General features: G+C 40.2%; 1 protein-coding gene across 3 annotated transcripts; it reads right to left on the bottom strand.

Annotated features, from left to right (window-relative positions):
- On the bottom strand, nt 1–11,749 carry sh3d21 (SH3 domain containing 21). Of its 3 annotated transcripts, none has more exons than XM_079227791.1 (17): nt 11,614–11,749; nt 10,867–11,024; nt 10,721–10,778; nt 10,127–10,236; nt 9,509–9,599; nt 9,365–9,426; nt 9,246–9,285; nt 8,827–8,921; nt 8,330–8,431; nt 7,924–7,975; nt 5,648–5,698; nt 5,423–5,540; nt 4,313–4,481; nt 3,548–3,628; nt 3,158–3,354; nt 1,492–1,555; nt 1–1,345 (listed from the first exon to the last, which is right to left on the bottom strand). In XM_079227791.1, the coding sequence occupies exons 1-17, from the start codon at nt 11,615–11,617 to the stop codon at nt 1,316–1,318; spliced, it is 1,482 nt and encodes a 493-aa protein (XP_079083917.1). In that variant the 5' UTR covers nt 11,618–11,749; the 3' UTR covers nt 1–1,315. The 3 variants fall into 3 exon arrangements, with proteins under 3 accessions (XP_079083917.1, XP_079083918.1, XP_079083919.1); XM_079227792.1 differs by having other exon boundaries at nt 4,313–4,478; XM_079227793.1 differs by lacking the exon at nt 3,548–3,628.
- Between the last annotated feature and the right edge of the window lie 726 nt (nt 11,750–12,475).

Raw genomic sequence — 12,475 nt, 5'->3', positions numbered from 1 at the left:
TCCGTCATCACTGATATTGACTATTTTAGAGGTCCCTCATTAAATAAAGTAAAATCTTGTTTTTGCAATTCAGCAAAATCAACTGACACTTTGTTTAGTTTAATTTATTTCACCCCTTGTCCAACAGGGAATGTGCACTCAATGGCCGTTATTCAACACAGTTTTTAAAAATAGTATGTTCCCATGGACGTTTCAGAAGCACCCGGTCCCTGATGAGCTCCAGATGTTGTCCAGATGTGCAACACTAGTAGGCTTAGACAGGAACAGACCACCACTACCACCACCACTGCCCGTGTTTGTTTGCAAAACCAAATCTATACTCCTGACTCTGAATATGGTCAAGTTAAACTGCTCTCCCTCTGGTGGGTGAAAATAATGTGTCTTTAATTCTCTTCCCACCTTCTCTACATTCATTGCGATGAATCACTAGATTCAGGGTTTTCAGAGTGAGTCAGTTTTTCTGAGTGACATGGGATGCCTTTTCCACTCAACTGCAAAAAATGCAGCTAGCCACAAACTCTGTTTTAACTCCTGAAGTGTTTCAACAGCCTTTTTTAAAGATGTTGTATCATAAAGGGGATATGCATTTAAATCAGTGATTTGCTTACGTCTCAACGTATTTATTATTTTCGATGAAATATGTTTTTTGTTTTCTAATGTGAAGTCACTATTGTATGATCGATTCCACCAATTCACTGTTGAAGGTTCTGAATGTAGAATAGTCATTCAGTGCCCCCCAGTGGATTGATGCAGCATTACATTCTGCTGTAGAAAACCACCTCCATGTCAAACCATGTAGACAGTTGTAGTTAAGGCATTAACATTCAAGGAACAACATCTGGATGACTTAACATTATATTTTACGTCTTTGCAGGATTGTAATATTTCCTCCTATGTACAGCTGCATATTTTACATATTTTGCCAGGGCACGTGTTAATGTTAAAAGTACAGTAAAACCAATAGTTAAATTAATAAAGGTGACAATAGAAACAGAACAATGTAAAACATTGATTTAAACAAGTCAACCGCCTAAGAACCAACATTTGTCATTTCCAGCATTCAAATATGTAAAGAAAAAATGTAACAGTGCATCTTTTAAAAGTATTTTCAATTAAGTTTCTCTGGTCCAGTGCAGGATTAGTTTGATCCTATGTCCAACTATACTTTGTAATTTAGCCCTTGCTCGTGTTTCTGCAGTGGGAGAGCTAGCTTGTCTTTTCCATTCCCATTCCATATCAGAAAAATGTTTTCCTTTTTTAAAATTTGCAAGCTCACATGGCAGTGTCAGATGCTCAGTCATCGTCTGTGTTGGGATTATTTCTTCCTCAAACTGTGTACTTCCTCCTGCAAGGAAAAAAACATAAATGTTAACGATAAATTATGCCACAGTCACGATCTTAAGAACCACAGTTTCTGTATTGTTATCTTTTGGCAGAATGCCTAAGGCAAAAAGTATGATGCATGCAAAATTCAGGGCACGCCTCACTGACCTGCAGTATCACTCGCTTGCTTCCCTCCGCCCTCAGTTTTTCTCTCACTTCCTGAATGTCTCGGCTGATCAAAAGAGATGGAAACAAATGGTGAGTTTGCAGACATGGGTTTGTGTAAATAGGTCAAGTCTACACTACCAGTCAAGTTATATGAATAAATAAAGTAAGAATATTATACATTTATAGTGGGTATGAATTACAATAAAACAGAAATATTCTTATCCATCTAATTAAGCACAAGTAGTACAACATCTTTCTAAATATGCCTTTTAAAGCGGCTTTAATTAATATTTTATCCTGTGTGCCTTCCTGTTTGGGGAGAGAGTTCATGTTGAACTTGCAGTCATAAGGTGGTCAGAATCACGACTACATGAATACTAATGTTGCTCTATAACTGATGGGTATGTAAATAAGCAACTGCCAGATCAATTTAAAATGTGGCGATGTGTCAACATTGTGTTTACAACTTGTTTCCTCTCCCCCCGAGAGACCCCAAAACATAATAAGTTATTGCAGGCAGGTTTGAATACAAATAAGTATGTCTTGGGGGGCACAGTGTAGGACACGTAACGTCTCAATGTCTTAGGTTTTGCTGAGTCTGTTGGCTGTTTTCATTCTGAAGTTCCCTGCCCCATGTGACCTGTGTTTGCTGTTAATTCCTTGCTCTGCTTGATTAGCTTCACCTGCGTCTCGTCAGCCCTGCAGTCACCAGACATCCTGCTCACCTGTTCCCGCTTCCACATTAGTCAGTCTCTTATCCCTTTTCAGTCCCTTTGTTCTTTGTCGGCTCATCCTTCATTGTTATCACATGGAGTTTAGTTTTCCTCTACTGCTTTTTGGTGCTATCAGATTGTACAATCTGTCTTCATTAAATCATAAAATATCCGGCCGTCTGTGTTTTTTAGTGCACAACTGGCTAGCTAATTGTCGTCACTGCTCATACGACGTTTACCACTGATAAAGCCGTCCCGAAGCATGTCAGCAAGTAGCTTTTGAATATATTACTTTTTTTCAGGTTAAAGCTGAGTGGAGATATACTGAGGATTACATGATGCCACAAAAGTCTCCAGACCAATAGATACGATTACAGAGTAGGTTGTGACACTTGTATATGGGCAACAAAACTAACAGCAAAGTGAAGCCCAGTTTGTGCATATTTACGCTAATAAGTCAAGATAAGTGAAAGCAACTGTGTGGGTAGATGACAGTTGTATCGGGGCTTTTAAGCAGAATTATAATCGTTGTTCACAACATGCTGTTTTTCATAATACATAAGCCTGTAAATTCACCTTTTAAAGGTACTCTGTTCGTAATCACCTGTCGAGGGCTCTGAAGTTCAGTTGCCAGGAAATCATGTTTCTAAACTGTAGCTCATGTTTAGCAACCATCTTCTGTGATTTTTCATATCAAAGAGATGCAAAAGATCTAACACTGAGTCGTGATTTTTCTGGATGTAGCACTTGTGTTTAGTGGCACAGTTTGTGTTTTTTTTTTTTCATAGGTTTTGATTAGGCACTGTGTGTGCTAGTTATTCACTATAAATGAATTTCTCAGCAAAGGAGGATGAATGTTTTGAAGAAGTCCCTCTTTTTTTCTCAGCTAAACTAAATTAGTTGCTGAGGTTTGAAACATACCCACATTATAAATAAAAATAGGAAGCACTCACTCGTGTCGCGTCTGTAGCAGCTCCAGAGCCATCCTCAGCTCTTTAATCTCAGCCTGCAGGCTTTCCACACTTGCTTCTTCTGTATGGGTCACAGCTTTGGCCTCCACGACTACTCTTGGTGGTGCTGGTCGAACCGGAGGCGGCGTCTTGGTCCAATGATCGGGCTTTGCCAACGATAGGAGGAGATTTTCTGGACTCTGCAGTGAATTTTAAGTGGCTTAGAGTCACAGACCACGGAGCTTCATTTGCTTTATGCTGGAATATCCATGCAACCAAATGAAATGTAAAATGATATACAACAAAGATCATGTATATTGTGTTTTCATTAATTCAAACAAGTGGGGTTTTATGATCAAAAAAAAATATAGAAAGAAGTCAATGCCACAAAACCTTTTGTGAGCCAGGTAATTTCTCTGTCTGAAACTTATTTGGGGATGATTCGGGTTCTGTCTGGTCAGTGGCCCCTTGTGCCTGCAAAGGAGCATAGGCTATGGTAATCATGGCTAATAATCATTCCTCACAACCTGCCCTAAGAACTCTCCCTCTCCTGTATGTCTTCTGAGTACAAATCATACAATTATCCTCTGGGGAGTGAATTCCTTCATTTCCCAGAACGACTTTTAATGAATCCCAGCCCAAACGTGTTGCTGTCAGTGTTAAATGGGCATGTGTCTATCACTAGGGACTTTGTTTTGCTCAAACACATCTAAACTATTTCAAGTACAAGTGCAGGGAGTCATTGTAAAAGTCTGTCAAAGGTTAGTGCAACATGGGCGAGTCTAAGAAACGAGTTACCCTCACATTAACCACCCATGGCATAGTTTGTGAAAAAAAATATATTATTTAATTGCTGGAGTTGTGCTGGAAATAACTTGTCATAGAAATATATCATACCACTAAAGAACAAAATGGTCCTAACAATTACCATCAATCTGTTCCATTTTAAGAAAAAGAGTACCTTTACCTCACAATGCACAAGATAAAGTAGGGAGTTACCCATTTGTTGCAGCGATAATCTCAAGTTGCAAAGGTCGTGTACAGAAGTGAGGGTAAGCAGCACCTATGTGGTCTAGCAGGTTGTCTGTGGTTCCTGCCTCGACTACGTGTTCATTATGTAACTCTTGCCCTGACTGTTCAGGCATGATGTGGACATACTTGTGCTGCTGTAACCAGGCCTGATGGGGGTCTCCGCTGCGGGGGTTTGGCTCTGTTTGCTGTCGGATGGCAGAGTTTATCAGTCTGTACATCCAATCCATCAAATTGGTCGGTCTCTTTCTCTTCCAGCTGTTTTGGCAAAACAGGAGCCACGTCTCCATTGGTTCTGCTGAAAATAAAAAAATAAAAGATTAAAATGTACGTCAACCTTTTGATTGCAAAAAATAAAAAGCAGGAAAGATTTTTTTTTAAAGATGACCTCTTATGGAATGAAACCTACGGTGCACCCACCAGCTGTAGTTAATATTCTCAAAAGAAGAAGAAAAGAAAAAAACATTTAAAAGTATTTTCCAGTTTTCTAAACTCTGGTGTGTGCAGGTGCAGAGAATAGCAGCTGAAGCTCTCTGTCTTCTTTTGTCCTGGCTCATGATTCACTTTCACAGCTTTGTTTTCCATGTTGACATATCCTCTGAGTCACAATTCAATCACCTTTATGCATTGGTTAGATCTGATATAAGGTTTAGCAATAATCTGACTTAAGGGAAAAATAAGAATGATTCTTAATGAAGCTTGAAAGGTGTCCCTTGGAAACTATTTTCAGAAAAAGCTTGTTCTCCATTAGCAGTCTTCTAAAAACAGCGCTGTTTATGTTTTCACAGTTATTTTGTGTGTGTGTGTGTGTGTGTGTGTGTGTGTGTGTGTGTGTGTGTGTGTGTGTGTGTGTGTGTGCCTGTTTGTGTGTGCTTTGCTCAGGAAACAGGAAATGGGCTGCTCTCGTGTGTTTAGCCCCAATCTGACTCATCCCAGAGTTTCCACTGAGCCGCTAAAGGTTGGGCATCCTGGCATTCTTCTTTAAGGACACCATGGCAACTAGTGGCGGCCACCAAAACCTTTAATATCTAAAAGGCTTCGCTCCCGGTGCCAGACCAAAGGGGAGAAAGTGTTCCTGGCATTTCCTAAAGGCCCTTTGCTTTGGAAAGGTTGCAAATGAATCACTAATCGTGACTGATTTGGAAGCCATATTCCTGAGTAACTCTTTGGTGGTTTTGCATGGCGATTAGTCGTGAGACACAACATCAGCATTGTGCATCTGGCATTGGCATCACTCACTTGGGTAAAACCTTGTTGGGTTTGCCTTTGACTGGAGGCGGACTGGGCTTGTTGAAGGATGGCAGCTTGACTTTGGTTGGAGGATTGCTTCTCAGGTCCTTAACCTCTGGTTTATCATCTGTGACGAAAATGCATTCGAAATCACATTCCCATTACTCCACAGCATTATTGATAAGGAATGTGTCAGTATAATATTATAATTATAATAAAAGCCACTGCCCTAACCTTTTGTCTTTGCTGGACCAACTTTATCCATCGCTGAGGACTCTGTCTTCACTGAGAAAGCAGAAGTGAAACCGTTATCACAAAGTTGCCTTTTTAATTTAAAAAGCACAGCTGCTCTTATTTATATATATATATATATATATATATATATATATATATATATATATATATAATTATTGGCACTTTGGGTTTGTCAGCCAGCTAGAAAATGTTTCTCTAAGCAACTACTTTGAGGGCCCTCAAACGGCCGTGTATTTGCAGGTGTCATTGTGGGTAACCATATGAATATAGAGCAGGTTGTTACTAAAAAAGAGTATGCATGCTCAGCAAATCTGCTATTGATAAATCAAAGTTCACTTTGACATGCAGGTGAGGCTTCTCCTGCAATATAGTACTGCTCTACACTTTAACATCACCATGTTAATGTATTATTGTTTTCAGGGATGCAACTAGTAAGAAGCCACTGGCTTATTTTATTCGCCACATAATTTACATTTGTTTACCCCAGAAAGCATTAGGGTTTAATGTGGTGGAGAACAAAATGCCACTGATCTTTCTATTAAACAGCAATCTAGTTTATGATCAGTTGGATGGGAAGGCAAAGTCGGAGCACACAAGGTCACAGCTGTATCCAATAGCCCTGCAGCAGCAGCTCCCGAGGGTCTCAACAAGTTCATCAGTCACTCTGCCTCAGCTCATATAAAAGAATACAGTTCCTGAGAGAACTTGAATTATGAAGATAATGTGAGAGATTTCTGTTTACCATGCAAGTCAAGTGCTCATTTCAAGTAGAAGATATTGAAGAGCCTGGTTACCACTCTGCTACATACATATAAGCACACATCTATGAAGTAAAACTGCTCTAATGCATAGCCCTACAAAATAAAAAGTATTACACTTTGCACAGCGCTTAGAATCCGTGATGTATAACGGACCGAATGAGAACACAGGAAGCCTACCTTGGGTGTTCAAAGCATTGTGCAACATTCCCCCTCAAGCAAACCATCCACACAGCAATAGTAGCTCAAGTGCTGCTTCTTGTGCTGGTTGTGAAAATCTCTGTGACAGAGCTCTCCTCCGTCCCCCCCACCTTCTTGTTTCCTCCAAGACTCCTGAACTATGTCACATGACCAGTCTAACCATCCCCCATCTCGCTATAGTCTGAGACTTCCTGTGAAATTCTTGTGAGTGACACTGTGTGGAAAAACTGCTGTAATGAGTGTAATATTCGATGAGACTGATATTTAGTTAGTTCAGGTGACGTTGACTTAGAATAGCACCGTTTCCCCTGCTTGTTTACCCATAGATGTTTTTGACGAGCATGCATATTGAATCTCCAATTGAGGAAAGTGCGGGGGATTACATTTCTAAAATAGATGTTTTTATTTTGTTGGTACAATAATTTGCAAAATGTGCAACTTGCACCGCAGACTGCACTCCTCAGCTGAAACTTCACAGGAAGCCACATCCGCTGTGTTTGGTTTGCTGATTTGACTTCTACGTTTTGGTTTCAAAGGATGTCAATGTTTATTTGCTCTTTTTTAAATTAACAATTTAAAAGAGAAATAGTGACTGCAATTACTGAGAATATATTAACAATAAAAATCTCAATGTTAAAACTTTGAAGTTAACTTTTACAATAATGTGAAATATAATTATTACGTTGATTCAAAGTTGGTAACAAACATAACCCCCCATTGATGTGTAAGCGTTACTAGTTTTCTGGAGGAGTTTTCTGCTTCCAGAGGTGAGGCACATTGTAATTTGTTAATAGACCGCTAGTAAGCTTAATATAATATAATATTTCATCATAATGTATGCATTAATCTGATTTTAATCAGCAAAGTAGCTAATAACTACTAAAGCACTTCATTAAATGTAGTATAATGAAAAGTACAACATGTACGTGCTTACAAGTTGTGATCAAGTATAAATTAGCATGAAATAGAAATACTCTAGTGAAGTTCAAGGATCGCAGAATTACAGAGTTCAAGTTGCTTCGGAAGCACATTAAAATAATGACATTGATCAGGGGACCATTTTTGCTGCCACGTGTTGAAAATCACCCAAACATTACAGCGGCCAGTTTCTCCATCTGCTTAAACAACAGTCCATCACAGTCTAAGCTGTCGGTACACTGCCAGGCTAAAACGCCACCGCGGCCAGAAGCCATGAGTCAGAAGAGGACCTCTGAACCATGACGCCGAGCTCTGTCTCTCATGTCAAACCGTTTGTCCCTGTGCTGCTGCGTTTGATCATACATGTGCGTCTCTTACCTTGGAGTTTAGTGTTGTTGTTGCGTGCAGGCGGTTGGCTTGTGGTCCCAGACTAGAGGAAGAGAAACGGAAAACTCAACAGGTTGGCAAGTGCATCCCCATGTGAATTAAAGGCATCTCTATTTTACACACTCTTTCCACTAAGGGGATTTTCAGTGAGTAATTCCAAAACAGAGGATGTTAGAGACGATCCTGATTCACTGCAGACTTTTAAGTAACACAAACAGCCAGCTGCAGAACAATTGTCATTATGTAGTTGCATTTTGAGCCGAGTTCAACAGATGTGGATTGATATAAAGCATACCCACGGTTTCATGGAAACGCAATGCAGTTGTCAAATCTTGAATATGGGGAAGGTCCAGTCCAAAAAGGATATTTTTAATATTATTTAATATAGTCCACTCACTTGCTGACTGTCCATTGGTGGTATCAACATGACAAAGTTATCAGGAAAGAAGCCACAGCGTCCATTTAGCTCTCCTTCCCACCAGCCTTCATCTTCTGTTTCCTTCAGATGGAGATTAAAGAGTCGCATTATAGAAGCTCAAACATGGCAGTGTCCTTTGGGATGCCAAATTGCTGCACACAAGGTTACCAACCGGTCAAACAAGGCATGGCTGCCTTACTATCATTTTATTATGGATGGTATCTCAGATCTCTTTCTTTCTCTGATATGATTTGAGCAACTGTCACGTGCGCGTGTGAAACTAAAACATGTCTGTCACCGTGGAACGCCCTTAACAGTGAACCACTGACTGGTTTGACAGGATAAGCAATATGACGCTCCTGCTTACTACTTTGTAAGGAATGCAACTACAACCAAAGGAATCTGTAAACGGCATGACATCATGGGAAAACATGGTTGAAACAATGCCAGAAAACAGTAAAGAAATGTCCGCCAACCTTTCTCAGTATAACAACAACATCTCCTTGTTTCAGATCCAACTCATCATCCGTCTTGGCCTTGAATTCAAACATGACTTGGCAACACTCCACCACTGAGGAGACGGAGAAGATGACATGGTTACCAACCTTTAACAATCTGAGCATTATAGTACATGCGTGACAAGGGTTAGAGGTTTTAACAGCGATGACTAATCTTATCAGCCCAGTATCTAACCTTCACATTGCTAACTCAAAGAAGAACCCGAAAGAGGTTGTGACAAACTGGAGATAAAAGTTGTAAACCTGGATCCCTGAAAGATATTCCACTCTGACATAGCCTTCTGTGAGGTGATTCATCCACATAAGCCACTGCACTCCTACAACACATTTACCATTCAGGAAAAATAACATGAATTACCACATATAACATGACTAACCGTGTCTTGTTTTGTTCCTCACACTTGTCCTTTGAGATATCTTTATGAGGACAAAAAGTATGTTAAGTCAAAGGTAAACAAATCATGCATTTCAGGAACTTTATTTCTGCTTTACATGCCTCCTTGTTGAACACTGCATCAGTGAGCTTGGGTCTGGCCTTGCCCTCGTTGTGCTTGCTGTCTGTGAAAAGAGTATCACCAATAATGAGTGAAACTTGTTTTTTTAGATGACATGCGCAAACACAAGTGTTTGCTTTACCAACCTTTAGGAGAAACAAAAATTTCCTTGACAAAATTTGAAGGAAATGCTCCAAATCTGCCATTTTTCACCCCCATCCACCATCCGTCTTCAATCTGTTGAGTAGATTACATCAAGGTGAGAAGGAACACAGCAAGGAGCTATGTGAGAAGACAATATTGGCATTGTGTGGGTGCAACAACCCTTTGTTATATCTGCAATGTATTCTGTGTGTTAAGGGTTTTAGCAATCGGTCTGTTTCAGATCTCTGATTACTTGATGGCATTAATATCCATGTGAATTCTCAGAACTCGTCTAGATCAGTTTGCATGCATTTCCGTGACGATGTTATTTGCCTGGGAAATATGCTTCATTAACCCTGGCGGCGAAATATAAAGAGAATGTAGAACCCAAACAATCAGTTCATAACTTTTTTAAACCACTTAATTTGCCAAGGGCAGATTGGCTGAGCAAACGTTTCACCAACGCCCAGATTAGCATACAATACTTAGGCTTTGGCCACTGAGCAGCTTCAGCCACCAGCAGAGAAATGCTTTGCTTGCGGCTCATTTTGCAGAGCATCATTGTTTAAGTGTTTGAGTTCAAATGTGAGTGTTTGAGCAGCGATAAGAGGGGACTCTACCTCTCTGATGATCTCTATCGTCTCCCCAACAACCAGATGCAGCTCGTCTTCATTCAAGGGGTTGTAGGCAAACGCTACCTCGCATTTCCTTGTTTGTTTCATCCTCTTCGCTGGAGAAAGACAAAGAATCACCAGCCAGCCACATCAACAGGCGGATGTAAAGTTGATAATCTAGCGGTAAAGCTGGGGCTCAGTAATGGTGCATTTAGCATGATGGGACATGTCTAATCCCTCAAAGACTGTTTATTTCTATCTGCACACTTTTCAAACATCATAATTAGGATTTGTGTTACCAAGGATGTGGTATAACATATATTTACGGTCTGCTTGCTTACTGCAGTCTTGCCGGTTGTATGCGCCACACCAACAACGATTTTAAACGCTCAATGTTACAATCGAAAAAGCAACCTGGCTTTGAACAGTATAAAATATTTTCAACATGGGGTTCATATTGCAACATATGCAGATTTCTAATTATTATAATTAAATCATCTCTGGTTTGCTGACATAATGTGCCTGCCACTGATGAAGGCAGAGCTCCAGATAGTGTACACGTACAAGTTTAAACATATTGAATTAGACTTATTATTGTACTTTTTCTGATGCTCCGTGGTTCCCTGTTGCTGTCCCCAATCAAATAGACTGGCACCTCCTGCAATGAAAAGCCAAAACGAGGCATATTTTAAGACGTGGATTAGCAGCAACAGGACAATGCTGTGGGCTGTGTAGAGTCAACAGACCGTGGCAAAGTTAGCAGGGAAGATCCCTCTCTTTCCTCTCAGCTCTCCCTCCAGCCATCCCTCTTCGCTGGCCTTGGTGACATTTTTGACCACATCCCCCATCCTCACTGTGATCTCGTCTCCCATGTTGCCCTCGAAGTCGACCAGCACAAGCACCTCTGCAGTGGCACCGCAAATAGGTCAGAAAATGAGATTTGTTGCTCGCTTCACAAGTGATGTGTCCTGACATTTCTAAACCAAGACAAACCTATACCCAGTGGAGACGAGACAAGGGCTTGGAGGGAATGTAGGTGGCTACAGATAAACAGCACTGTTTTTCTTTTGTCACTCTTCATTCCTTACAAGTAAAAACGTGTTTTCAATGGTCGAACATTTCATCAAATTAGAGAGAAAAAGTCAGCCAGCGTTAGTGGGATTTCCAACACAAAAGAATCTCTGTGTACATTCAAAACATACGATTACTCTTATTTGCCAGCAAACACCAACACACACACACACACACACACACACACACACAAGTCATGCAATGGCATCCATACGAAGTACCACTGATTTAGTTTTATTTGCTTGCCAAATTCAAATCAAATCATCGTCATTTTGTGCAGATTTAAAAACACTCAATCTTTTCATTACTTTGCAAATAGTTTCAGTTTTTTCCCATTGAATCACCAGGAATCCAGCTAACAGACAGCTGAGAAGATTAAAACATACAATTCTACCAGTCTATAAGCGACAACACCGACTCACCCATGGCCTCTTTCTGTCTTTCTCCCTCAGATTTGAATATGCAATTCCTTCACAAATCAGCAAACAAACCCTTCGAGTAGAAGGAGAACTGAAAGTGTGTGGTTGTGTTGTCTAAGGCTGAGAGATATGGCAGCCAGGGCCCTTCTTCCTACTTGTCAAACATTAACATTGAGCAACTTTTCCTGAGGCTAGTCATGACAAGTCAACAGCAAGGAGTAGGATGGGTCACAGAGAGAGAGGCGGGAGCAAGAGAGAGAAGGAGGACAGAGGGAGGGAATGGGGAGGAGAACAGGTAAGACAGGTTTACAGTCAAAGAACAAAGCTCATAAGTGAGGTTAATGGAGCAGGACGTCTGTCATCACAATAATATTGGACGCTAAAAGTCAGCATTCACAAGCAGCACAATCACATTTAGGTCGGCTTTGCTCTTTCATACGCATACTTCATGGTTTGAAATGTAAAGATACATATAAAAAAAGAAACTCAATGTATGTTTGTTGGGAGGGGCTTGTTTGTTATGTCATGTTGTTTTTGCTTGAGGCAAAGTAGCTGGCCAATTATAGAAAGCAGAAATAGGGAAGACAGAATTTCATAAACCCAAACATACACAAAACATAAATAACATCTGGTCAAAAAAGTAACAAAATGTAGACATTACAAGATAGGAAGATAACAAGAAATGTTGTTACAATGTTGTCGTAATTCAGGCTCTCTCCCAGTCTTTTGCTCAACATGTTGGGTCACTATGTCATTACTCAAGTACTTCCTCATCTTTCCTGTTACTAACATAAGCAAGTCCTCTTGGTCTAGTCTAACATTGTGTAGGAAAGGGTGTTGTCTTTTTGATCGTTTTTTTTTTAAA

The sequence above is a fragment of the Taurulus bubalis genome (assembly GCF_910589615.1).
Source record: "Taurulus bubalis genome assembly, chromosome: 12".
NCBI lineage: Eukaryota > Metazoa > Chordata > Actinopteri > Perciformes > Cottidae > Taurulus > Taurulus bubalis.
Note: the sequence above shows the minus strand (reverse complement) of the source record. Positions and strands in the feature narration are given on the sequence as shown.